Source organism: Rhinolophus ferrumequinum, chromosome 26, assembly GCF_004115265.2.
Source record: "Rhinolophus ferrumequinum isolate MPI-CBG mRhiFer1 chromosome 26, mRhiFer1_v1.p, whole genome shotgun sequence".
NCBI lineage: Eukaryota > Metazoa > Chordata > Mammalia > Chiroptera > Rhinolophidae > Rhinolophus > Rhinolophus ferrumequinum.
The window spans coordinates 12,533,245-12,561,026 of NC_046309.1; the positions used below are offsets into that span (position 1 = coordinate 12,533,245).

At 35.5% G+C, this 27,782-nt stretch overlaps 1 protein-coding gene across 7 annotated transcripts in view; it reads left to right on the forward strand.

The window, feature by feature from the left end:
- CNOT4 (CCR4-NOT transcription complex subunit 4) overlaps nucleotides 1-27,782 on the forward strand; it is a 113,493-nt gene that overhangs the window by 78,612 nt on the left and 7,099 nt on the right. For 5 of the 7 annotated variants that reach the window (XM_033098874.1, XM_033098877.1, XM_033098876.1 and 2 more), the window contains exons 8-10: nucleotides 2,502-2,559; nucleotides 4,204-4,453; nucleotides 5,384-5,881. In XM_033098874.1, coding sequence (XP_032954765.1) covers nucleotides 2,502-2,559; nucleotides 4,204-4,453; nucleotides 5,384-5,881 — 806 coding nt within the window. Of the gene's footprint in view, nucleotides 1-2,501; nucleotides 2,560-4,203; nucleotides 4,454-5,383; nucleotides 5,882-10,780; nucleotides 13,534-27,782 lie in introns of those variants that run through there. The other 2 variants (XM_033098879.1, XM_033098880.1) reach the window with 2 other exon arrangements.

Consider the following 27,782-nt stretch of genomic DNA (forward strand, 5'->3'; position numbering starts at 1 on the left):
TTCTATTATTACTGCTTCTCAACTTTAAGCCCTTATTCCCATACTACTATAAGAATAGTGCAAGTTTGGGGAAGATGGCAGAGCAGTTAGCATCAAGAATCTGTGTCCTCACCTAGACAACAGTTGCACTGGCAGAATCTCTCTGGCATAACTATTGTGGAACTTTGAAGTCTGGTGAAGGCTTGAAACTTCTAGGAACAGACTTGGTAGTTAATTTTGGTCAATTTCAGCTCTTAGCACAGTAGCAGCATGGCAGGAGGCTGTGAACATGTTTCTGGAAGCAGTTTCCACAGTTTGAGGGAGCCATAGTAGATAAAAAGGACTTTGTTCTCCAAATATTGAGGATCTCTGCTCTGCTTGTTACTGCTTCTGATCACAGAGGTGTGGAGAAGAGTCAGACAACCATTGTTGCAATGACAATATTGGATAGAGCAACCAAACAAAAGAATTTAAACACCACAATAAACCAACTATTTGTAACAGACATATACAGAACACTGTACCTAAACAACAGAATACAAATTCTTCTGAATCGCACATGGTACATTTTCCAGGATAGCCCATATGATAGGTCACAAATTAAGTCTCAGTAGATTTTAAAAGATAGATATCATATCAAGTATTTTTTCCGACCACAACAGGATGAAGTTAGAAACCATTAACAAAAGGAAATCTTGAGAATTCAGAAAATTGGTAGATGCCGTGGGGAGAGGAAAACGGGGAGTTATTGTTTAGTGGGTACAGAATTTCAGTTTTTGCAAGATGAAAGGAGTTATGGGGTGGGTGGCAGTGTTGATTGTACAACTATGTGAATATGTTTGATACTACTGAAATATGCACTTAATAATAGCTAAGATGGTAGATTTACTCATATGTTAAGTGTATTTTACACATAATTTTTTTTTAAATACTGCAAGTTTATCTCAAATTATCTGTATTATGTTCTAGTTTGCGCTTCATGCTACCACCAAATTTATCTTTTAAGACACTGCTTTGTTTATATCATTTTTTATGCTCAAAAATTTCCATTGGCATCTGGTGTCTGGCCTCTGTCTTTCTCTCTTTACCTCATATATTTAAAAAGTACATTAAAATCATACATTACATTATTACTTAACTTTCACCCAACTCTGCAACCTTTTGATTCCTGATACACTTGCTATTCCTACCTTTAATGCTGTTCTTTCTCCCTTTTTTCTCCTAATGTGTAAATCTTTCTAAGTACCTACTTAAATTTGAACTCCCCTGGGAAACATCCTCTAAATGCTCCATTTCTGGTGGCTTCTCTTCTAAAGACCTATTGAATAAACAGTTCATTTAATATTTGGCACCAACTGATTTTATTGGTGTGCACTTGTCTTGTTTCTCCAAATATCTAGATTTAATTGACTCAGAGCTGTATCTTAAATTTATTTGTAATTACCCACTTGGCTTAATAACATGATTTGACTTTTTGATATTTTGTGAATAATAAGTAAAAATGCTCTTCAAGTAAATTTCAGGCCTATCTGTGAGATTCTAGAGCATCTGGCAGTGTTTCTGCGAAAGATACACTTGAAATTCAGATCGGGTACTAGCCCTTAAGGTTTTTTAGAGCAGTTAAATATAGTACCAGTAAGTTGTCTCTTTGTAAGGTGACTTGTATATATTTTCAGGCAATAAAATAATTTTGAGAAATTTGGAATCTTATTTTTTTTTTTGCTGTAGTACTGTATAAGAAATAAGTATTCATACCTGGGTACCAATACTTACTTTTGTTCATGTGCTGGTTAAATAAAATTAGTTGTAGAAATAGCTTGCTATTTCTATGTCAACATAATGTCATTGTTGTGATGCTTATAAAGATTTTTGTTTTGTTTTTAAGTCAGATGAGTTAAAACGGACTTGAACTTAACAATTCTGTGTTACTTTACTGTGGTACTGCATTTTTTTCTATACGGAAGTCAAGTTTTAATGTTTTTTTTTAAGTCAATAGTTTGCACAAAAGTTTGTTTCTGTTAGTCTCGCGTGTGTTTGTGTGTGTGTGTGTGTGTGTGTATGTGTATGCATCCACTTGTCTTCTCTAGGGTTATGATTAGGATATTGAAGTATTAAATTTATTGCTCATAAGAACCTATAGAGAACATTTCAATAACTTCTGTGCCCCCTGTCAAACAACTATAAAAATGAGTATTATTTCAAGAAGTTTAATGGGGACTGTGTTTATCATGTGCACAAAACTAAATAATGGGTTTGACTTTTGACCTATTGCTTGGAGTAGTATCCATTTTAAGCAGTTTTACCCCTTGTTTCTGGAGAATCTAGTTAGAATGTAAGTTGCCCAAGGGTAGGGATTTTATCTTACACTTCTTTGTATTCTTAACATCTAACCTAATGTCTTACATCATAATGCTTCAATAAATGTTAGGATGATGTGTATTTTTCTGGCTTTTGCGGATACTTTTTTATTGAGGGAGAATGATTTTTACCCTGATTTTATTCAATTTGTTTTCTTTTTACAGTCCCATTGACAAACCTTCAGATTCTCTCAGTATAGGGAATGGTGAAAATTCCCAGCAGGTAAGATTTTGATACTGTGTCTCTTCATTTATCTGCTATCCCCACAACAAGGCATTCTGTGTAAGTGAATTTTCTAGATAGTGAAAAATACTTTAAATACTAAACGATTTAAAAACATTTTTAGTGTACGTCTCTGTTACATGTTTTATAATTAGCCTTTTTTCCTCCACAGAATGTACAGAGCATAATCTAACCCTTTCCTGATGATGCAGCATTACCGTTATGGCCATGTTATTGTACTGTGTGGCAATCCAGGTGTCCTTACAGTCTGCTGTCTTACTGGTCTTTCTGAGCCTCCACAGAGTGGTCCCAGACTAGCATGCCTTGTGCATTCTTATTTTAAGAATTGTTTAAGAGTTGTTTAAGAGAAATTGTTGAAGAGAAAAAACTCTTATTTTAAGAGTTGCTTCTATGCCATGTGCTCCCCTTGTCCCTTGCTGTCCATTTTAATTTTCTATTTCTCTTGGTGTACTTGCCCCCAACATTTTTCTCCTCCCCCTAAATGACTATGGGATTTGAAATAATAAACCCAAATAGTTAATTTCAAAGTTGCACCCAAAATAATAACTGAGTGAAGTCGTGATCTTTAGTGTGCTTTGTCTCATCTTGCTTAATTGCTAGTTTTTCACTGGTTAAGCTCCCGAATACCACAGATCTGCTTTTCCAAAGTTTTTGCTCACAAATTCCATTAAAAATTTTTGAATATCTGTGTGTACCCTTGTATATTTTAAGTTAACATTAAAGGTTTTTTTCATATAAAGTTTAAAAAGTTGCGAAGGGTATTAATTTTCAGCGTACTGTAAATATTGGTAGTTTCATTTGGTTAAAGCAATTTATATAAGTATAGATTTTGATAAAATTTGTTATTAAATATAAGCACTAAAATTATATTGGAGATTCATGTCTTAGTGAGATAGGTAGGGCCATTTTAAATTAGTTTTTATGTACTTATAGATGAATATTACCTATTGGTTCAAGGAGATAAGTTTCAGCATCAATCCTAGTCATGTTTTCATTTTTCTAAATGTAAGTGCTGAGATAATCTTGTTCGTATATAAATAAGAGGTAGAAGAAACAGTATTATGTCAGTATCACTCAAATCTTTGAACTCCTGAATTGAATACCGAAAAATTATATAAAGATTTATCATGAAAAAATTTTTTAATGATGTGTTGGAAATAACTTTAGATCGTTTTTTCCTTTTTGTTCCAAACAAATGTATTGGGCATCACCTAGCTTGCCAAAGAATGCAGTCCTTAGCGTCAGTCACTCTCTCTCACCACCAACCTGAGTATTTCTAGTAAGTTTCTGTTTGGCTCCCAGAAAGATTTCATTCTTGGACACAAAATACTATACTTAGGTCCCAGAAAGTGAGAAATATTCTTTTCTCTGTAAAGTAAAAAAATCAGGCTGTAAAAGGAGAGGAGAATGGCTTAGTCTTTTGGGGGAAGGTCTGTTTTAGAAAAGAGTACATATGTAAGTGGATAGATATTTTGAAAATTCATGCTCTCATAAAGAAGTCTTCAAGTACCCCAGTTTGAAGACCACCATTCTAATACCTTTCGTTGCACGTCTTTTTAATTATGGCTTATTTAAATGCATACACTTATATTGAATATTCTTTTCTTTTCCTATTTTGTTTAGATACCTAACAGTGATACGCCTTCACCACCACCTGGTTTATCAAAATCTAACCCAGTCATCCCCATCAGCTCATCCAATCACAGCGCACGGTCTCCTTTTGAAGGGGCAGTAACTGAGTCACAGTCGTTATTCTCAGATAACTTCCGACATCCCAACCCTATTCCGAGTGGGCTTCCTCCTTTCCCCAGCTCCCCCCAGACCCCCAGTGACTGGCCTACAGCACCAGAGCCACAGAGCCTCTTCACATCAGGTATATAACACAACTAGACATGTTAGCATGTTAATAATTTGACCAAGATGATCCCCTTGCTGGATGTGTCTTTATTATTTTTCTCCCCACTCCCACTTTCATAAACATGTAAACATTTAAACTGCATGGAATTGGATGGTTAGATAAGTTGTTGTATGACCTAGAACTTATTATGTTAACAGATTTCTCCAGAAATCAATGATTAGATCATTTTTCCAATAATAAAACACTTCCTCCTGTAGGAAGTAATAAGGACTTCTATTTTAGTCAGATTTATGTTAAACTAAGAGTTTTTTCAACAGCTGACAAAAGTGTTAGTTTGTATTAAAAGTTGTATTTTGGCCTTTTTGAGCCATTTCCATTTTTATTCATTGTAAGTTCTTTTATTAATATGAAGGATGGCATAAAATTAACATTGACAATAACACCTATTGTCAGTGGAGCAGACAAATTTTAAAAAACTATGAAGATTAAATAAATACTTTTTATTGTTATATTATTTTTTCTTAGTATGTAAAGCATATATTCAAAATTATTTATACTTTGTCTTTAATAAATACATTTAAAATGCACTTTACTAATAAATTCTGTTATATTTGTTATTACTTTATTTCATATAAGTGACTTATTCTTGGTTTTAAAATTATGAATGCGTAGAATTTGCATTTCAAGTACTTCATTTTCTTTGATAAGCAAAATCAGTCTATATTATTCAGTTTTCAAAGTTAGTAACTTAAGAATGAAATCATTGCTAGAAGTATATGAGGTCTTTTACAATTTTACAATCTTAATGTGCTATAAAAAACATCATACATATTTCGTATATATTTGCCTTTATCTTGTAATATGATGTTTAACTTGTGTGGCTACTCATTAAATACAAAAATGAGGGATGTGTTTTAAATCCATCACTAATTTTCTCCCCAACAGAAACAATCCCAGTATCATCTTCTACAGACTGGCAAGCAGCGTTTGGCTTTGGTTCTTCTAAACAACCAGAGGATGACTTGGGTTTTGATCCCTTTGATGTCACTCGAAAAGCCTTAGCAGACCTGATTGAAAAGGAACTGTCAGTCCAAGACCAGCCCTCCCTTTCGCCCACATCTCTTCAGAACTCCTCTTCACACACTACAACCGCCAAAGGCCCGGGCTCTGGATTCCTGCATCCTGCTGCACCTGCAAATGCCAACTCTCTCAGTAGTACCTTTTCAGTCTTGCCACAGAGGTTCCCTCAATTTCAGCAGCACCGAGCGGTTTATAATTCATTCAGTTTTCCAGGCCAGGCAGCCCGCTATCCTTGGATGGCCTTTCCACGCAATAGCATCATGCACTTGAACCACACAGCAAACCCCACCTCAAATAGTAATTTCTTGGACTTGAATCTCCCGCCACAGCACAACACAGGTCTGGGAGGGATCCCTATAGCAGGTAGGTTCATTTATAGCCTTTGAGAATTTGTGAATAACTCATGCCTTCAGGTTGTTGGGTGGGTAGGGAGGGATCTTTTGAATAACAGAGTACGTATCATTAGTCTTGGAAATTTCTATAGAAAAAAAATTAAAGTCCTTATAATCTAAAAATGTTTTAATTGGGTGGATGCCTTGTAATATTGAGCTTTATAAGGATGGTGGAGTATTATACCTAGTTACTGTTTAGAAGCATTTCACTTAATAGGATAGTTACCAAACTTGCATATGGCATATAAATACAAAAAGAAAAAGAAAAGAAATGGGCTCTGAAATTATGGTGCTGTAAAGTCCAACACCATGGTAAAACTTCTGATTATACATTCTAAAAGTAAACTGGTTCAAAAAAATTTTAAAGATGGTAATTAGTGAGAGCATGAGGGATAAAGCCACTCTAACTACTTTTGGCAGTTACTTATTTTGACTGAGACACACGTGCACACACACATATCAAAACTGTGCTATATGTTAATAAAGTACTTAATATTTGAGAACTCTGATTATTAATGTTTTACAGACATATATGTGCATAAGTATACTTTCTGTGAAAAAGGAATTGTCCAAGGAGAGATATTTTCCCTTTTGGTCTGTCATTTTTATTTTTTGGGGAAATACTAAATTCCTGTAAGTGATGCCAGAATACTTCTGGTTTTGTACTGCTACCCTTGAAGGTTTCAGAATTTTTGGTTTTTAAAGTCCCATATAACATTAGATCAAGTGACTTCTGTATCTAATGGAATCATTCTTATTAATAGTTTTTTGTTTTGTTTCGTTTTTTTAGTTTAATTTGGGCTTTAGAGATGACTGGTAAAAGAGAGAGTTTGTTCCTCTCTTGATTTTCTTAAGTAGAATAGAATAGTCCCTCACTCATTATGAAATTTATTTTTATTCCTTGTCACAGCCTTAAGGTGTGGCATGGCACAGCGTTGATTGTAGGAAGGTGCTATTACAGCAAGGCGTTGGTTCTCTTGTCTTTAGAAAGTTTGATAGATGACTTTACAGATATCCATCAAAATTCTTTGTCTCTGATCTCTTCGTGACCAGCAATATTTCATTTTTAAGACAGGTAGGTTGGAGAGTATTGTTTGTGGCTGTTGATACAGTGAAGTTAGCAGTCGATACAGTGAAGTTAATTTACATAATCTCGATAGCACTTAGTGTAGTAGTTTGCACATGAGTGGACTCATGATATTTGTTTATTCGATACGGTAGTAGTAGGTGATCCAGAAGGACATTTTTCAGTCCTCTCCTTCTGTATGATACTCACGTTCAATTCTTGGTACTTTTTTTTTTTTTTCCATTCAAGACAGCATAGTAAAGTGTAATTTTGTTTTGTTTTGCTTTGCTTTAATCATGTAGAAATGTAGCATTTTAATTACTGGTAGTATATCTCATAACTGATTATAACATGAAAAGTTAGATTTAAGTCCTGCTAAATATTCTAAAGATTTAAAAATAAAATATTAAACCATTACAATGAATATTTGGGTTCCTCTTTGCCCAACAATGAACTAGGCCATGTGGGTAATACAAAAGAAACATAAAATAGGATATTGTTTCCAGGTACTTTACAGTGTAGTTGAAGAGATAAAATTAAGATGATACAAGTAACTATGATACTAGAATTCTAGAGACGTTAATAGCGCTTATACTTGTTGGGGAGGCTTCATTGAAGAAGTGGAAATTGATCTGTACTGTGGTATCTTGGATTTGGGCTAGCAGGTGGAAAGAGAAAGGCCTTTTATGTTGATGGAAACGCCTAAATAAAGGCATAGAAGCAGGAATTGGTACTGTGTCATTACTGTAAGAAGCAGTAGGACTGCCTTCTGTAACAGGAGGTGCTTCATGTATTGTAGAGAGAGAATGGGGTGCGCAGCCAGCAAGGCAAAACAGCATGGTCTTGATATGACAGGAAGGATAATGCTTTTGTGGAACTCTAGTTCTCAGCTGTCTTCATTGTGTGCTTTGATTTGACTTATTACATGACCATTATCTGTTCTTCCAATTGTCTGTTTTTCCAATTTTATAGTTACCATATTGTCCATTAGCACCGAAAGAGTAGTTTTAACCCAAATATTTCGAGGTGTTCTGGAAATGCCACAATGGTAATAAGTAATCACTGATTTGTGAGTGTAGTTGTCTTCTTGTTAGTCATTTGAAATCTTTATCTAAAGTAGATAGATACTTTATGAAAAAAAATGTGGCATTAAATTTTGGTTCTATCTTTACGGGTTTTTCTTTTCTCTTAATATATACTCAACCATAGAGCATAAATACTTTTTTCCCCCCAGAAATTCTAAGGATGAAGTCACCAACTGTAGGTTCTGAAACGTTGTATTTTGTGGGAGGTGGGGATATTATTTCAGATGTTCAGTTTCTGACAATACGTACTTGGTTGGTATTTAAATGGTGACTTATGATTAAGCTTATTATTAGATTATTTTTAAGGCTCTGATGACTAGAGAAATTTTAGTTTTAAGGTACCAGATATTTAAAATTGTTATCAAGAATTACACAACATCTTCTTACAACCTATAAATATTTGGCAGAGACCTCAGGAAGCTGAATGTGCTAAGCCTCAGAACAGAACAGCTGTATAATTGTGGCCAGATGACTTACGATTTTCAGTAACATTTAGAAATGACAGAAAGTAAAATTCTGGAAAACTGTATACATCTTAACCGTGTCTAATTTGAAGCAATTTAATACCTAGGCAATATTTGCCTCCCCCACCCCTAGTTGTAACTCAGTTGTACTTGAGTTGAACTATTGAATTAGGTTCACCTTTGCATCCTGCAATGAATAAGTATCACAGTATCTTACACAGGGTAGCTGTTCCTTAAGTGCTTCATGATAAAGAGTATATCCTGTTTCAGTGAGAGCAGCCACTTTAAGATATGCTTGGACAATACACTGGAAAAGGCATGTGTGTATTTGTTCTTCAGACACGTAGAGCAAAATAGGGTCTCTGACCTTCAGGAGCAAATACTCAGACGTGTCAGTCACCTACATACCATACAGATACCACATCTATATTTATTATATATTTGTATTTAAATTTTTAGTTTTGACTTGTTTTAGTTAATTATTAAAAAATGATATATCTGAAACCTATCATGGGAAGAACAGTTACCAGAGGTTTGACAAATGTAGCTTCCATTTATTTCCTTTGCCTAATTGAAAATTTTTGTGTTTAAAATTAGTTACTACTGAGGAGAAATTTTTTATCAGCATTTTCTTGGCAGCACATTCCGTTTGTTAAGTTTAGAAGGATTTTTGAAATATACTTGGGAGAAACTTTGATTAGTGGGTAGTTATAGTAAGTCCATTCAGATCTTTGTAATTATTGGAACCTTGTACTTTTGTTTTAAAAAGTGACTTGTCTTGTCCAACTCCTCATTTTAGGAATGGCAAAACTGGGTTCCAGAAAGGTTAAATAATGTAAGGTCACACATTCAATTAGTAAGAAAATTAGGATAAGAATCCAGATCCCAAATTCACTAACAAATGTTTTTTCACTACAACATTGACTCTCTTTCATAAACGAAGATCACTGGCATGTACCTTCACTTTGGCTTTCTTCCCGTAGTAATTGATTTTTGCTCTCACACACTCGCAGGTCCCTTTTTTATCAACAGAATCTATTTGTGAGACATTTGGCCCAGCTCAGGAATATGGCCTGTAGTTACAAACTAGAGTGAAGTTTGTTGACTTGATGAAAATGAATCTTTTGCTTAGTCCTCATTAGTACCAGGTCCTCACCAAGAACTCTATCAAATTTCCTTTACACACCCTCCTTGCTATATACTTGGGGTTTATACAACCTTTGCCAATTTACTGAAAAACTATGAAATTACCTGTTCGAAAGACTGGAAGTCCTTTTCTTCTTGTTGTCAGTTAAGCTATCTTTCCAAATGTAATTTTGCAGATACGTTTTCTAAGGAACTCTGCCAAGATGTGTTTATTCCATAATGCTAAAAATTATTTGGAAAACAAATTACAAGTCTAAGTTTGTAAGCATTATTGTTTCAAGATATATTTAGAAAAATATTTGAAACTGTTTAGGATTGGATTTTTTCATGTTTTTGATCATTCAGTTTTACTTATGAGAGGATATTTTTCTTTAAATTTTATTTTGTTTCTTAATTAGCTTTTTTAACAGTGACTTGATTGAATTTTGAGTCATGTGTGAAACAAGTCACTTGTAGCCAAATAATTATCAGTTATAATTAGGAGAACTGATCTCATTTCATGTGTAGTTCTCTGACCTAGAAGTAGTCATTTCACTTTCAGTCAATTGGATCATTGTATTGTTTTGAGCATTTTCTAATTACTTCAAAAGTACACATTAAATTTTCAGATGCTATATGGTAATTTGCTAAATTAATATTTGTATCTTTTTATTTTCCTTTTCTAAACATAATTCTGCTTTTAAAACGAGCATTTGTCATTTTTCCCTTTTAAAAATTACATTTTCAATTCTGTGAATTTAAATTTTTTCACAAAATACTACTTACTGTTAGCAGTATATGAATTTATAAGGGGTCCAATTGGCTTGGAAAAGAATGGCTTACCTGGTCTCTTTTTTTTTCCTTTTTGTATATTTATAATCCTAAATCTATTATATTTGTTCTCGTATCTGACATAGTATTAAATTTAAGGGTGTGTTTAGAGTGTAACTACTTTCTAGGTACTTGATAAGTTTATATTTTAAAATTCTTGTCTTGTTTCACACCTGGATTCCAACCATTACGCATGTGTTTTATATATGTATCCGTATTCCAAATATTGAAATCATTTTTAAAGGGACTGTTAACAAATCTAGTCACCCATAACTAGACCATGACTGACTTTTCCACAGGGGAAGAAGAGGTGAAGGTTTCGACCATGCCACTGTCAGCCTCTTCCCATTCATTACAACAAGGACAGCAGCCTACAAGTCTCCACACTACTGTGGCCTGACACCAGAACTGAGAGGAGAGGATTAGACTCTGGGGTGCTTGCATGGGCAACCGGATTTTTGCATGATTCTTTCTGATTTTGCATTTAATGTATACACCCAAAAGAGCCAATATAAACGTTCCTCATGCCTACAACTAGTGTGTTACCTCATAGTTGCTAAAGTCTTTCTTCATTAGGCCTTTAACACAATTTATTAGCATAATAATTTTGGCATTGTTTCTCATGAGTGATACTATTTTTAACTCACACAAATAAACTTGTAGTACTAATTAAGATCCCAGATGAGATTAGCTAGAATTGTTCTTGTTTTGGCTCTCTTACTGAAAAGATACAAAGATAATGGTAGCTCCTTGTTTTCTGCTTTGTGAAAAAATGGTAATATCCTAATATACTCATGAAAAATTTGAAAATTAAGAAGATAATGTCTTATTGCATTCTTTGAATACTTGAGAAGAAAGAATACATATAAAACAAAATTGGTGGTGTCATTTAATGCTCAGAAGGATGTTGTCAGCAATTGTTTTCAGTTGTATGGATTTATATCCTATATTATGCATTACATGTTTAGAAACTGTTTTTGTTCTCTCTCATTTGCACATTTGCACTTTCTTTTTGAATGGTTGTTAATTATATATAGAAGGTTAAAAGCTAATTATTATAGACTAAATGCAATATAAACTCTTTTCTAATGCACTGCCTAGTATACCAGGAAATGCCTCAGAAACAGAATTTCAACTTACAGTTGATTTATCAGAAACTTGAATATGGGGTTAAACATTGTATGTGAGAAGTGACCGTAGTAGTGTAACTTTTTTTTTTTTTTTAACAAACGGTACTTCTGTGAGATATCTGTTTGGAAATTTCATTGTTTAATAATTGAAATGTGATAATAAAACTGTATTACAAGTACCTGACCAGAATGGGACTAAGAGAAAGAGAAGAGATTGGGGATCTTCTAAAATTAGGCCACGTAAGTTGTCATAGATAATTTTAGTTCATCACAGAAAATAGTGGAGTACTCTATTAGGACATAATGTGAAGTGATATTTTTGGATAATACACAATTTCTTGAAATAGTTTTAAAATTGATAATGAAAGAAAATAAATTGAATTCGATTCTGAGCAGTGGACAAGAGCTGATTCAGAAAACATGACCTAAATTAAACAACTGGGAAGAAAGGGGAAAGTCAGAGTTCCTCTTGAGGTTTTCAAAAACAATCATGACTTCAAAGATTTGCCTTAACTAACAAGTTAAAAATATGAAACGGGTAACATGAATACCCAGAAAGGAAGCCTAGAGATTTAAAATAATAAGGAAACACCTTATGAGGAGATGATACGTAATATCATGCTGGAGTTGGAGTTTTCAAGGTTACTTGTCTCTAAGAAGTCTGAATACTTTCTATTAGATATAATACAACACATGAAATGGCTTTGTCCTGAGGTGTAGTAGGATAAACTAAAATCTGTTCTTAGATGTCGTTTGGTTAACTGAGGGTGTAGAAACAGCTAGTTACCTGGCCAGTTATTTTTGTGAAATTCTGCATATATGACAACCTCTAATTTTTTAGAAGTGACTTTAGGACAGCATTACAAGAAATTTAGAAAATAAAAATAAAATGTTGTAGGCTTATTATACAGAAGCCTTGTATCGTGGGTTAATTACGGTTTCATTTTTGCTGTAAGGGGCAAAGACATCCACTTCATGTCTCCTGTGGTGCTAAAGCTTTGGGGCTTTCTTAACAAACCTGGGCTCCCTGTAATGAGGCTTACTAGAGCAGAGCTTTCTCCAGCCTTCATTGCAGGCCTTTCACCTGGATCTTCTTACAAAGACATAGAGGCGGTTAACTCCTATTTACTGCTTCTCTCTGTTGAGAGATATACCTGTTAAACCAGGCCTCTTTCCTGCGGTAGCTTTCCCTCTCCTTTCTCACTCCTGGCCTGTGCCAAAAAACTGTCAGGTAGTTTGCCCAGGCTTGCTGGAACCCAGAACTGTTTCCCGGCCTGCTTCTCCCCCTCCTAACTTCTGCACACGCCATATTTCAGGACAGTGCTTCTGGAGCAATTAGGCTTCAACTTACATATTTTATCTTTTAACTAGAAAGCTAAAGATTATCTTTTAACTTATTTTGTAATTTCTGAGACCTTGTAAGCCTGAGAATAAGCCTGTTTTGCTTACTTAATATTTCATATAGTATGTTTTTAAAAAAAATGAAATCTTAAAGTCATAGTCATAATTAATTATACTAAAGCACAGAAGAAATTACACAACACACAAAAAAGGCACCACTTCACAAAGCAAGTAAGTTGATGAAACCAAATGATGGTAAAAAATGAGAAATTCTAAAAAGCTTCAAGTTGTTTTCGTAAATTCCTGCATAATCTATCATGTGCAAGGGAAATTTTGTATGCTTTTACATACTTAACCTTTAAAAGGTGACTGGTCTGTTCCTTCAGTCAGGAATTACACCTAGAGTCCAGAACTCTTTGGATGTACTTGCAAAGTTACGAGTTTTGTCTGTATGTGCATCTGTCCATTTTTTTTTTCTGGGGAGAAGAGCCATAATTATATGATCTATAAAGGGTTTGATGACACCTCCAAGGGAAAAAAGTTAGGAGCTTCTGCCTTGAAATATTTTTAGTGCCACCGTAAGAAATAGAGGCCTAGACTTAATGAATTTAGTCATATGATGAATGTCAAATACCTCTTTGTTTTCTTAAAGATTCCATTAGAAAATATTTTCTGATTAATACTACTTTCCTTTTTATTCTATTGTTTTATTTTGTTTTTCCAGGTGGTGCTTTTGTATACTCTCCCCTTATTTCAACAAGCATTAATTAAATATTTGAGTGCCTATTTTTGTAGTAACCTGAGCTAGATCTTGAAGGATATAAGGTCGTGTAAACTATAGACCCTGCCATCAAGGATAACAGTCTAGTGACAGTTTTATTTCACATTATTTCTGTAAGGTCAGCTCTTGATATATTTTAACCCTACCAACAGCCATGGCAGTCCAGACTTACTTCATTATTTATCACTCTGACAGTGACAGCAAATTATTGAATACTGATACTTGAAATTTTAAAATATAGGATAATTGGGCAGAAGTGAAAAACATCTTAACAGGGTAGGCACACATTCGTTGTTCTATAAGTATTTCTCAGTCGTGCGTGCATACTCATGTCCCTTACTCTTTACTTAGTGTCCTAGAACTCAAGTAGAGCTTTCTATATATGTGTTCTTTTGAAGAAAACAACTTTAATGCATCGTGTCTCTGCACATTTTTACTGACATGGCTCCTATTTGTACGGTATCCCAAGCACCTTCAAGACTGCCAGAGCTCTCTTCTGCCGGGACACAGGTTTCTAGGGAGCTGCTCCCAGAGACATTGCCTCAGAAAGCCAAGAGAAAGGAATGAATTGCAGGTGCATTGAAGCCTTACCAAAAGGAACACCACTGTATATGTTACAGATACATAAAAAATGGGGGACATTTTTCCTTTGTTGACTTATAAGGTTTTGGATTTTTTTTGTTTGATCATGAAATTTCCACAAATCTACTTAATTGGCTCTAAGAGATAGATATCATATAACTGAAAACACAGTAACTTTTTAAAAAATTGTAAAGAGGTGATAATCTCTAAACATTTTATATACGTATTATATATATATATATATATATATATATATATATATATATATATATGTCTTTTTCTACAAAATGAGACCAGAGTCAGTTATCTGGTGCCAAGCTAGTCCTTCTGTCCTTAGTGCTGTGTCTCTCTCCTCGCAGCCTTTTAATCTGGATGAGTGCCTACTACATTATCTCCTTGTGCTGAATAAATGGCAGTAATATATGCAGGTATGACACCTGAGGTGTTTAGTAAACTAATGAGACACTACACTGATATAAAAATAAGAATGGGAGTTAGAGAAAGAAGTTATTGTGAGCTGGTTCAGGGAAAGTCTTCATAAAAAGGATGGCTGAAATTTAGATGATGAAAGGGAAAAATACAGTAAAGAGAACAGATTGAACAAAGAATTAGCGACAGAGATTAGCATGGTCAGTAGGAGTTAGGAGGGTAGGATAGTAGGAGATGGACACACTCACCTGAGGTATACAGGTCGTATAGGAAAGTGGGATAAGTGTGCAAAAACCTCAAAAACTGGGAAGAAGAGTTTAATCTTGATATGGATATGGTCCATGGTAGAGAACTCTAGGTTCTTTGGTAAAGATGTAACTTAATTGTAGCATTTTCTTGGTAATATGTTTGTTTGAAATTAGGACCAGTTAGAAAGCAATTTCCAGTATGCCAGTGCAAATGAGATGGCCTGGACTAGAACAGTAATAGTAGGAATAGAAAAGAAATTGGAGTTAGAAGTCAGAAAGGATGAGATCTTAGAAAAGGCCTTTGGGTTTGGCTAGGTTTCTAGTGACCTTTAAAAATGTAACTTTTATAAAAAGGTACTGATAGAAATCAGATTCCAAAGGAAAAAAAAAAACTAAGAAAAAAGTGAAAAAATATTAAGAAAAAAAGAGAAGAAATCAGATTCCTAGGATTCATGCGGAAATGTCAAGGATATGAATGCAATAATCACTGACTACTTATTTAAGATATTCGGCAAGGGGAAGAGAACAACAAGATGCTAACTAAATAGGGGGAGCGATCTTAGAAAGCATTGCTTTATGATCAGTGAAATACTGAAATATTTGAAGATAGAACACATAGAGCCAATTGAGAGGAAGATACGGACAGCGCTGAAGAGAAGATAGACTAATCAAGTCGGATAACAGATTCATCTGTAGATTATGGGAGGAAGTAAGCTTCTGAGATGAGGTTAGGTTATGGGTTTAGCTTTCGAGAGGTAGGATATATTCTTTGTTATTTGTAAGAACAATCAGAAAATCTAGGGGAGAGACTGAGATTAGAGAAATAGATGAAGGGGCTCATATCAGCAATTATTGAATGCATATTGTGTGAGGAGGGAGGTAAAAGAGTGGAGTTGGGAGCCTGTAAAGAAAGGAGATTAAATACATCTGTAAGGATAAGCATAGAGGTCAGGTGCATTGGAAAGGAATGAATGAATTGCTGAGTAAAGACAAGGATCGACTTTAAAAATTTTAGAGTCTACATATGGTTCGTATGTTCCTCTGGTTCAGCCCAAAGCATCAGGAGTGAACAAAGCAAATATTGAGAGTTTGGTTAGAAGGTGAAAAAGAAAAGGACACAAAGATATTCAAGAAGACAATCTTGAAATCCCTAATTTTGATCAGTGTATTGAGAGAGTTCATTGATTTTCGATTTGATAAAGACAGAGAACACGAGTATAGTGCTGTTAAGGGGACGACAGCTTAGGAGACTGGTCAGTGTGATGACCACTCAGTGCTGAATGATGAGTGAGAAACAGAGAACAGATGGTAGGTAGACACCTTAACATTAGATCTGGAGTTTAGAAAGAAGGCTGGCTTTCGTAAACCCTGTGATCTCTTCTCTACCTGTTTTCCCTCCAGTTCTTTCTTCAGAGGAGGAAGTTAGACTGTATGAGAGAGAATTGTAGAAACCGTGGGATTGCCTGGGGGAATCCTATGTCAGGTTCCTATAAGTTGAAATGATCCCAAAGAAAACTTCCCACAATAGAATAAACAAATAGGAAATAAAACCCTGTTTAAATACAGCGAGGTTATAATACAGGTGCTCACCTCACCCTGGTCATGTTTATCTGAATAAATATTTTCATAGCTTTATCTCATCACATTTCACTCCCACCACCGAGGCTACCCATCCCATGTCACACTCTGGGAAAATCTAAAGAAAAGCTAATAAAAAAGATTTGTATTAGAATCATGGAATTTCAGAGCTATGAAGTATATAATGTAGTCTTTTACAGTCCTCCTTTTAAAGACCAAGTAATGATAGTGATAATAATAAACAAGGATTAGAAGGATTGTGATTTGCCCATAATCACAGCATAACAACAATGTAGAGTTTTGTTAGCCTTCACCATCTGCATTTGCTTTGCTACATGTAACTCAAGGAGAAAAAAAGCTTTAAGATTCAGAATATAGCTCTTCTCTAAATCTTGTTGTGTCTTAACAGTTTGATTATTATATTAATAGTTCTCACAAGTGAAGGGCTTTCAACTGTGAATATCAGTGCAAATAATGAAGGCTTTCCAAGGGTCCATCTACTGGCAACTGTTACCACAGATCCTGTAATTTGTCAGAACAGCCGTGTGTTAAATGCGGCCCAGTGATCGTGGAGTAACTTGAGCAGGGGGAAGGGTAACCTTGCAGTTACTCTTAATGTAGACTTAAAATAATTACCAATGTCAGAACCAAAACAAAGAGTGAAACAGAGGTGGAAATTAAATTGACCCAGGATTTTTCTACAGTGCCGAAGAGCGTTTAAGAACCAACTTGCGTGACAGTAGACTGGTGACATCTCTAATAACACAGAATGAAAACAATCTTGTAGTAAACGGCACCAACATGCACCGGCCCCGCAACCAAGGTGCGATCTCAGGTTCATCTTTGAAGAGCTACTATATGCTACGCCATGTAAAATGATAGCAGACCTGATTTTTTGTTTTAATTCATGGAGGTTATTGTTTTCAGCATAATGAAACAGAGGGAAAGCTCCACAAGGATTTAAAGGTGATAATACCATCACCATCTCCAAGAAGAAATGCAGGAAGGCTGACGGCAATCAACTTTTGTAGCCTAGTGCTGTTTCCTAATATGGTGAGATCTTTTCCGAAGGACTATACTAGCATTTATGTCTTGCATCCTGAAGGAATGTGTCTACGGAGCAGAACTTAGTGATCTGGAACATTACGGGGATGATTTTAAACATTGTCACTTTCTGTGTTGGCATTTGCAAGAAGATTGACCCCGTGAAGCTCTTTATTTTTTTCTTTATTGCATCTACAAGTTGAGTATCCAGCTGAAGGTAAAGGAGGCCCTGGGTTATGACTTCTTCAACCAAGTAGGAAGGTTTCTTAGCTTTAAGCAGAGTGCTAGGATATATACCATTGTTCCACTTACATTTTTTCTATTTAAAAGTATAATTTTTTTAAAAAATTTATTATTGTGGATTACTGATATACCATGTTTCCCTGAAAAATAAGATCTCGCCGGACCATCAGCTCTAATGCATCTTTTGGTGCAAAAATTAATATAAGACCCAGTCTTATTATACTATAATGTAAGTCTGGGTCTTATATAATATAATAATAATATAATATTATATTATACTGGGTCTTATATTAATTTTTGCTCCAAAAGACGCATTAGAGCTGATGGTCCGGCTAGGTCTTCTTTTTGGGGAAACACTAGCCTCCCTCATTCCCCATTTAGGGTAAGATTTGGTACCAGCCAGTTATGTTTCTTTTTACTTCTAAACTGTTAATATTCACTAATTAACCTAACCGTAGTCTTTTCCAGTCCCAGATAGGTATAACATACCTTGCTTGAGTTTTAGTGTACGCAGTACTGCTACATGTAAACTCCCAAGACCTCACCTGTATTTTAAATGGTAGGTGATTGAAATTAAGCCTATCACTAAAATAAGCAAAGATCTTATATAACCTGCAAATAAATACACACAGCCATGCAACCTTTGTTTTATAACCTGCTTTCAGGTTTTAATTCTTGACCACCATGAGTCTTATTCCCATAGCTTGTCCCTACCGCTCTATCCAGTTTCTTTTTCTTTGGACAAAGAGGAAATCGATTCTCTATGTAGCTTACCACACTTGAAGGGAGTAGTCTTGACTAGGTCTTAATGTGCATTTACCTGTATGATCCCCCGACTGGCCTGAATTGTTCCTTTTCAAAGGAGAAAGCTCTGTCCCTACTGTGCTGCTAAATCTCTGACCAATTATCTCCCTAGCAACCAGTCTACTACCATTCAGCTATTGCCAAACTGGCTTTTGATTTTAAGTGACCATATTCTTTCCCCTCTCTCTTTTAAATCAAAACACATTTAAACAGAAAGCATAGTCTGGATTTGGAAGTAGATTGACAACCATGCACTGTTAAGTGTCAAATTGATAAAATTCGACTGGTGTTATGGTGTTACTCACTTTCCCCAACTTCTAAGTTATTCTAGCTCTTTTAAAAATCACCTAATATTTCTAGACAATATGACTAAAATTCTGTGTTTTACAACTCTGTGACTGTTAACAGAATTAATTTGTTTCACTAAAATGTTCTAGTTCAGTATAAAGCTCCAGATACAGTGAAATAAGAATTGTAGTTTCTAATTTATATTTGAGAATGTATTCATCTGATCTTCCTTCCTTCTTTCCTGACTTCCTTCCTTCACAGTGAGACTCAACACAGATTGAGAGTTGGTTCTGTCAAGACTATCTCTGGCATTCTTTTCCAAATTCAAGTATAATAATTCATAGCTAAGGATGGACAAGTAAATAAATGTATATTTTAAATGATTTTTAACTAAGACTCCTTAGTGAACTGGTGGTGAGCATGTAAGTCTTTGAATTCATCAGGATCTTGAAAGAATGCATTCTTATTAGTACTAATTCTTTTAAAATCAAGACGTCATTTGCAAGTTGGAAGTAAAAAGTTTTTTATTTTCCCTAGTATGTGAATAAATAGTTAGCGAGAAGAAAAAGTAGTCTTGCTTTTTTAAATTATACATTACATAGCTAAAATAATTAAATTTTAAAACATACATGCTTGTTTAGAAATCAAATGTTTATAAAATAATCGCTATACACACTTCTTTCAACAACTGTCTTTTGGTTTGGGTAAATAGTACAAGACAGAACTGTTAAAGATTTAATTGCTTGGTCTGTTGGGTTGGAAATATAACCATGACTACCCTGGTATTTTTCACTTAGTTTTAGTATAAAATAATGAAGTTACTTCATTTCCTGAAATATTTTTTTTCCTGAAACTAAGAAATAAAGCAAATTATTGTTTTAATGCTGAAATAGATAACTTTCTAAAAGCAGAGCTAATAGCTGGGTTATGAAGAATTTGTCCATTAAAATCATGTTTCAGAGCCTGGATAATTTTAGTCTTCATTTGGGGGGATTTTTGTGACTGATTTAAACCCTTAAGATAGGAGCCATCTTTCAGAAAAAGATGAGACTGACTGATCTTCACCGTTGAAATAAAAGTGAGCTGTGTGATCAAATGGAGTAAAAAACTGGATTTGGAGTTTTTAATAACTTTTAGAAAATTTGGAAATCTTTTAATTAGGAAAGTTATGAATATCAAAAACCTTAGGAATTTTAGTAGACACATAAGCATGGGGGATTTGCTACATAGGCAGCAAAATACTTTGATCTGAATGCAAGCCTGAAGAGGAACTTATCCCCCCATACAAATATTTTATTGGCGCCAAACAATCAAAAGCTATCACTGACTTTGTTCAGAATGGCCAACTTCCAGTGATCCACTAAAGAAACACAAAAACAAAGCAGAACAGCATGACTTTCAGGAGGCTGCTGCAGAATATTACGGCATCGAGCACCCGAGAAAAGAACAGAGTAGCCATTCGATAAATGTTGAAAGAAAACCAGTGGTTGATAGAGCGATGTTAGTGTCTGATTGCTTCTGAAGGCGTGCGAAGCCTGCATGTGCTTTGTGTTACATCTGGACTTTGGGAAGCTTTTCATCAGATTCGTGTGCACATACAACTAGAACTTAGCTCTTGGTTACGATTCCTCTCACCGAGGCTCCCTGATCAGGCCTTCTGTCTTCATTACCTCTGAACTGTGGAAACCTCAACTCGACTTTTCCTTATTTCCCCAAGACCAGCCCCCCCACCACACAAACTTTTAAAAATTTTATCTAATAGCACTTTTTTAACTCCATTTTCTCATTTGTGATACTCACAGATCTCTCTCTACATATCTGTAAATATTGGTCCACCTTCCCCTTAAACAGAGACATATATATATACACAATTCAGAGTCTCTGTAACATACCTTTTCTTCCAGAACTCTATGGATAATGACGAGCTGTTATGAGAGCTTAATACTTTCCTAAGGGAGATTCTTTAGGGCAACTTCTAATGTTAAAAGAATTTTTTTCTCTTGGTTTGGTTAAACCAAATTCTTTTCCCATGTATACTTCTGGTTAAATATGTGAAGGCAGTTACCACTTGTTTAGTAACTTCTAGATGTAGATGGAACATTTTTAGTTCTTTCAACTGTTTCATACTTAACATGGTTTCTAGTTCTCTCTGTAGTCCAGTTCTCCTCTACACATATTTTGACTTCACAATGAATAACTTTCTTAAAATATGAAGCTCACAGTTTAATATAGTAATCCAGATGTGCTCAGATAACGCTATATTTGTTATTAAAATTATTGTTATTACTAATATTTGTATATTCCTTTACAGTTTACAGAGTTCTTTTATAAAAATATTTTGTGGGGTATAAAAATATTTTGTGGGGTATCTTTTATAAAAATATTTTGTGTGGTATAAAATGTGGTATCCCCATTTTGTAAAGGAAAGAGCAGCAGAGTGTTTATCATTGGCCCAATGTCATACAATTGCTAATTTAGACATTTCACGTCTATTTATATGATTTCAATGTCACCTTTTTAGAAGTTCTATTATCCAATTGTCATATCAAATTTATAAGCCTACTAAAGTCTTATAGGATAGACCTTTTTTCATACACACTTAGGTTATTCTACCATCCTGTGCTTTTCTGATGCATTTTTTAAAAATCTGAATATACTCCTGTTAAATTTTTATGTTTTGATTTGATGTAGAGTATATCCTTTTTGTATATCACCATCATCCATGTTTGTCTTACGAAAGAACTATGTGATTATAAAGCGATAAATATTACTAGTAACATTAGTAACATTTGTGTGAAGAATTTAAGAATAGTTCCAGTTTTAAGTACAAATTTTGTCATCTCTAGAATTGGCTTTCATTTGCATATTTAACTTTGTGGAGTGAAAAGATAAGCCAAGCAGTAGCTCAGAAACTTTTAGGCTGACACGCAGTATCTTAAGTTCTGTGAAAATTCGTCTAAACACTGCTGTTAGCCATGCTATACTTTACCATCTTACCACAAAAGGTTCCTATCAGAAAACTTACCAGAAATTGCTGGTTGTATTTATGACATCCTAGGAAGCCTTTCCAAAGACTCAATTACCTTGATATGGTTGGTTCTTCATGAAAATGCATTTTGGCTCTATTACTTTTGTTTTATGGAATTGATGTGTCAGTGAGGTGGGAATGGAGATAGCGGCAAAGTCTTTGGGTTTGGGCAGGCGACAGAAGAGGAAAGGAAATGGACCACGGGATATAGAAGGAGATCATTTCCAGTGAAAAACAATTGTCAGTAGAACCTGCCTCCATGACTGCTTGTTCCACTTCAAAATTCAAATTTAACTGCCTGTGTATTTCAGTTAGAAGGGAACTGAGGTTCTAGCCAACATGCTCCATATTTCCCTTGAAAAATGCCCCTAAACATAAGCAGTAAAGCAGTGCTTGCTTAAACCTATTATATGCATTTCTAAAGAAATCCCCAGTTCCTAATCTGTTTCAGAATTTTCCCAAGAATTTTAAGCATGTAGTTTCTAGAGTCTGCCATTTCTTCTTTTCTGGCATTTCTCTTAATGGTTTTGTGATCACATCTGAGGGTTAATACCCCAGGACAGAATTCATGTTGCACCTAGAGATTTTAAGCTCATTTAAATTGAGTAGATGTTCTTTCACTGTCTTTGCATCTCTCCTCACAGTTCTTTCCTATACCTTCCTTAATCTGCCCTTTCTGGTTTGAGAATTGGTATTCTTACAGAGAAGATGGAAGAAAGCAAAATGAAGATGGAACTACATAGCTCAGTCTTCTCTTGGGGCTTCACATTGTAACATCAGGCTGAGCAGTGACTTTGGCTAATGTTCTCCATTCATATTTAGCTTTTTCTTGTCTTCAGCATTTTCCCCAAGCTTCAGTCATTATGGATTCTGATTTTAATCCTCAAGGGTTATGATACTCTTATATACAGGTAGGTCATATACCTCCATCCATCTTTTCTAAGGTCTTTTCATATCTAATCCCATGAGATTCTCCCTGTACAGCAGCCAATTTCTTTAGATTTCTCCCCAGTTGATTTCCCTTACTAGAATTACTTATTGCATAGTCAGAATGCCATATTTTAGCATCTTCTGTGGCCTATGAAGCACTGCTCCCTATAACCATGGGACTACCTGACCCATCCTTTTTCTGACCTTTTTTGGAAAGCTGTTGTCTCAGAAAATCTGGAAGCAAATGTTCAGGGCTGTTCATGTAGGAAACACGACCTCGTGAGGTTCTGTTTCAGGAACTGCTCACTGCTACAAAGACGATTAAATCAAGGCCCTTTTTCTGGAGGAGCTAGCGGCCTAGTAGAAAAAACTAACACGCACACAGGTAAATGCAATACACTGTGGTAATTGCAAAAATAACCAACGTGCCTGCCAGCCAAGAACGCAAGTCTGGTTATTCCTTGCTTCTGCAGATCCGAATATTATGTCACACACACTCAACGGCTTCTCTTATGTTGACAATAGCTAACCAGTTCTTTGGTGGCCACAAGTCCAGAGTAAAAGTTTTCCTCCTTGTTTCTCCCATGGGAAAGAGAGGTGGTCAGGAAGTAAATTTCATCAGGTTTGTTTTCTTCTAGCCGATTTAGAGTGCAGGTAGTAGGGTGGTTGACAGCCTTCATGTCTCTGCAGTTTTACAGTGTGTTTTGGTGAAATCATGTTCTGGTGAACTATACGTGCTCTCCTGGATGCTAAGCTCCCTTGTCATCTTTGGGTGTCCTCACAGCTTTGCTCATTTCAGTTGTGTGCACTGAAATGTGTTCTTCAAGCTTCCAGTTTCTGATTGTAGACATTGCTTATATAGGATTCTTGTCTTCCCATCGTTTAGCTCTGTCGCTTATATGTTCTGGTGCAGTTTCCATCTAATCCAGGCTATAATACCTCTAAGAATGTATGTATCTTTTGCATTGAATTTTAAGTTTACTTTTTCATATATCTATATAGGCTTCCTAGGATGTCATAAATACAACTAGAATTCAGCAATTTCTGGTAAGTTTTCTGATAGTAACCTTTTGTAATAAGATGGTAAAGTATAGCATGGCTAACAGCAGTGTTTAGATGAATTGTCACAGAACTTAAGCTATGTGTGTGTGTGTGTATATATATATATAGCTTTGTATAGAGACATTTTTTTCCATAAGTATTTTTCCCTGTTGTTTTTTTTTTTTTTAAACAGATTCTGCCTCCTTAGATCCTTCATAAAGCAAACATCTAGGTGTTTTTCTGGTTCCCATTTCATGATCTGATTGTCCCCCAAAGTAGACTTATAGATCCTTGTAGGAACATTCTAGAAGAGAGAAGTACACATTGTGCAAAACACGTCTACTTATATTTTGAAATATTCCTACTATATGATTAACTTCTTGTGCTCTCTGTTCAGTGTGGAAAGACCTTTCCCTCTTCCATCTCAGTTTCTCTTCCTCTGAGCTTCTCCAGTCACTGTTTGTCCTGCATGTAGGCAGAGATGTTCATTCTCTTCTTTATGCCCCTTCATAGCAGAATAGCATTACTTATTTATTTAAGTTATTTAAACACGTTGCCCTCCCCTTTTCTTGGCCTGTGAGTCCTGCCAGGAAAGGGAGCAGTTGGTAGTGTGTTTGGCAGAGAGAAGAAATATGTTGGAGTCAGACTGGGTTTGATTACTGACTTAGACACTTGTAAACTATATAACCTTGAGCAGATTTCTTAAACTACCAGAGCCACTTAGTCTCCTTGTTGGTAAAATAAAGTTAATACAGCTCATTGGGTTGTTGGTACTAAAGTGAGTAATTAAATACATAAAGTACATAGTGAATGAATAGTGTCCAGAATAGAAAAATGATACAATATAGTTAATAGACCTATTTACCCTGTGCACATAATATTAGAATATCTTTTTAAAAAAACATTTCTTAGTAAATAATTTTGGTGTGTTGGATTTAAAAAATTATATTTGCTTATATTTTGGCATCTCAAGCACTATGGAAAACATCATCTTAATGGTTCCTTTCCCTCAGTTTACACGCAGAGAAACCCTTTGGACCCTAACACTTAGCTGATTGCTGCTTTCAGAAAGATTTGCATCTCTTTGGAGAGAACGGCTTGATTCATAGCATTATACAGATATGAATTAAACAGGCTTTTTTGGGCAAAGTGATTTTCCAGCTCCTCTCAAGCTGGACCTTGGATTCAGCAGATTCGGCGGATATCTTGAAGCATGTCAGTTTCTAAGACTCTGAGCTACATGCTGAAGAATGTACAAAATATCCCCTTGCAGAACAGATGGGTCAGTAAAATTGTGAGGGAGAAGATAGGAATACAGTAGATGTCACAGCACAGTTTGCTGCCAGATGAGTGTGGCTCAGACTATAAGTGCATCTGGAATGATCTGACTGGAAGAGAAAAGACTTAGACTTTGGAAGGTTGAGTACAAATTAATTGAAGAGATCAGGAAAGCATTCTAGTAGACAAGGAGAAAGAAAGTAGTTAGAGTGTCCAGAAAGCACAAATCGTATTTAGCTGATTCTCGTGGCCTCTCTTTTCCTGTTTATGTCATTTCTGCTTTCTAGTGGGAATAAATTTTACCACTTTTTTGTTATTACTTTGTTCAAGTTCCCATGTTCTCAGAACTCCTATTACTTTGTTCAGGTTCCTCTATTCTCAGAACTCCTTTTTTACTTGAGATCTTAGAATTTTGCACGTCGTCCCATCTCTACTTTCAGATTTATTGAATCTTTAAGTTTTGTCTGTGTCTCAGCAGATCTGCTTCACAGTAGTGGCTATCTTGCTTTGTAATAAACAATCCTAGAAATTTGAGCATCAGCTCTATTTGTTTAAGTAGAATAACATTTTGCATAGACAATCTGATTTTATAAGTCTATTTGAAAGAATTCATTCACATAGTAGTCATTTTCCCTGCAAATTTTAGTGAATAAATTGAAATGATTTTTGTGTTTTTCTTTAAATACAGTACATCTCTATCATGAAGGCTTTCTTTTCTGATAGGAGAAGTTCTGTGTACTCTTTAAAGTGTGGTTTAACATATAGGACATGCATAAGTTGTTTATATTTGAATTGCTAGACGTATGTTGAAGTTTGGGAAAGTTGAGGCTTTCTTAAAATCAATGGAGATGTACTCCGGCCCAAAACTGATAGGAAATAGTGTGTAAAGCGGTGAGAGTGTGTGTGTGTGTGTGTGTGTGTGTGTGTGTGTGTAGAGGACGCAGTGGCTGAGACAGGCTGCACCCTGTGTCCTTCTAAAAATGCATGGAGATTTGAAAATCCAACTAGCAAGGAGTAACCATGGCAGGAACTAGATTTCTGATGTACAATTACTTCTACCAAGAAAGACTTGTTTAATAACCTAACCACTGGAGGGAGCCTCTGACTTTGAACTGGAAAGCACAGCAGTGAAGAAAAGGAAGATAAAACTTTATAGAGGCAAAAAAAGAAGGTTGCAGAGTCGGGCTTTTGGAGTAACCATTAAAAAAGGTTTGAAAACTGAAGAGTAGAATAATCTCTTCTAGGAATATTGTGTGACTGGGACTCCTGACAACTGCTCCCCAGTTGGGATGGGATTGACGGCTAACAGAGAGGAATTGAACTTGAAATAAGAGGTCTCTGGCTCTAGGGACTACAGTGGAGAATGGAGTAGCCCCAGCATCAGGGCCGATTATGTGGGCCAGCCAGCCCAACCCAAACACCAAAGTAGAGAAATTGGTGGATGTGTGAATTTACTTGCGTCTACCGTGTTTCTCCAAAAATAAAACCTAGCCAGACCATCAGTTCTAATGCATCTTTTGGAGCAAAAATTAATATAAGACCCAGTCTTATTTTGCTATAATATAAAACCCAGTCTTTATAATATAATATGGTATAATAATATAATATAAGACCGGGTCTTATATTAATTTTTGCTCCAAAAGACACATTAGAGGCTGGTCCAGCTAGGTCTTCTTTTCGGGGAAACATGGTAGCTGGTTTAATTAGCGAGGCCTACGTGTTTATTGTTAACTGGAAAGACCTGCAGTGGGGAAACCAAAAGGAAGGTAGAGACAAGAATTCCTCTAGCAAAGCAAGAGGAGACAGAAAAGCCTGACCTGGTGGTACAAATTGCATCAGAGGAAGCAAATCCTTGCAGTAGCCTTTTGTTTTAGGGTTCCTCTGGAGTGCGCTTTATTTCACTGTGTTGTCATTATACATAGATCTTCTGTCTTAACTCCTGGCAGCAAATCTTGTTTTCCGAATACAGTCTTAACATGGTACCCTAATATGTAAAATAGGTGAAATCAGGTTGGAGGAGGTTGGGGTGTGTGCCCTGTCCCCTCAGCTTCCTCCCCTGTGGCTCCTGAGATGGTTTTGCAGGCTGTGAAACCAATTTGAAAATCATTCTTTGAGGAGACGCAAACCAGCAAAACTCATTGGCTTGTCACCAGTGACAACTTCTCGAAAGGAGCAGATTTTCCCACACTTTCGCTGTCTGTAGCAAAGTTTTGCATTTCATAATAATGAACATATTGCAGTTTATCTGAGGAACAAAAAGGAAAGAAACCCCACTTGGCCGCTCTAATGCTCACTGTGTCCTCTTGCCTAAACCATTCACTTTTCCTGCTTTATGATTTTCTGTGAAAGGTGCGATGTTAGAACACAGCTTAATTTTTATCTTGTAATATAGTTACTGCTTATAAAACATGTCTTACTCTACACTTCCTAATACATAGCTGGACTAGTCTAGTGTTGGGTAAAAATACCAAAGGTGGTTTCAACTTGTGGGTTTTTCAGGCTTGGGGGTGCGGGGGTTGTCTGTGTAGTAACTAAAGCCCCAAGAATGAATGACAG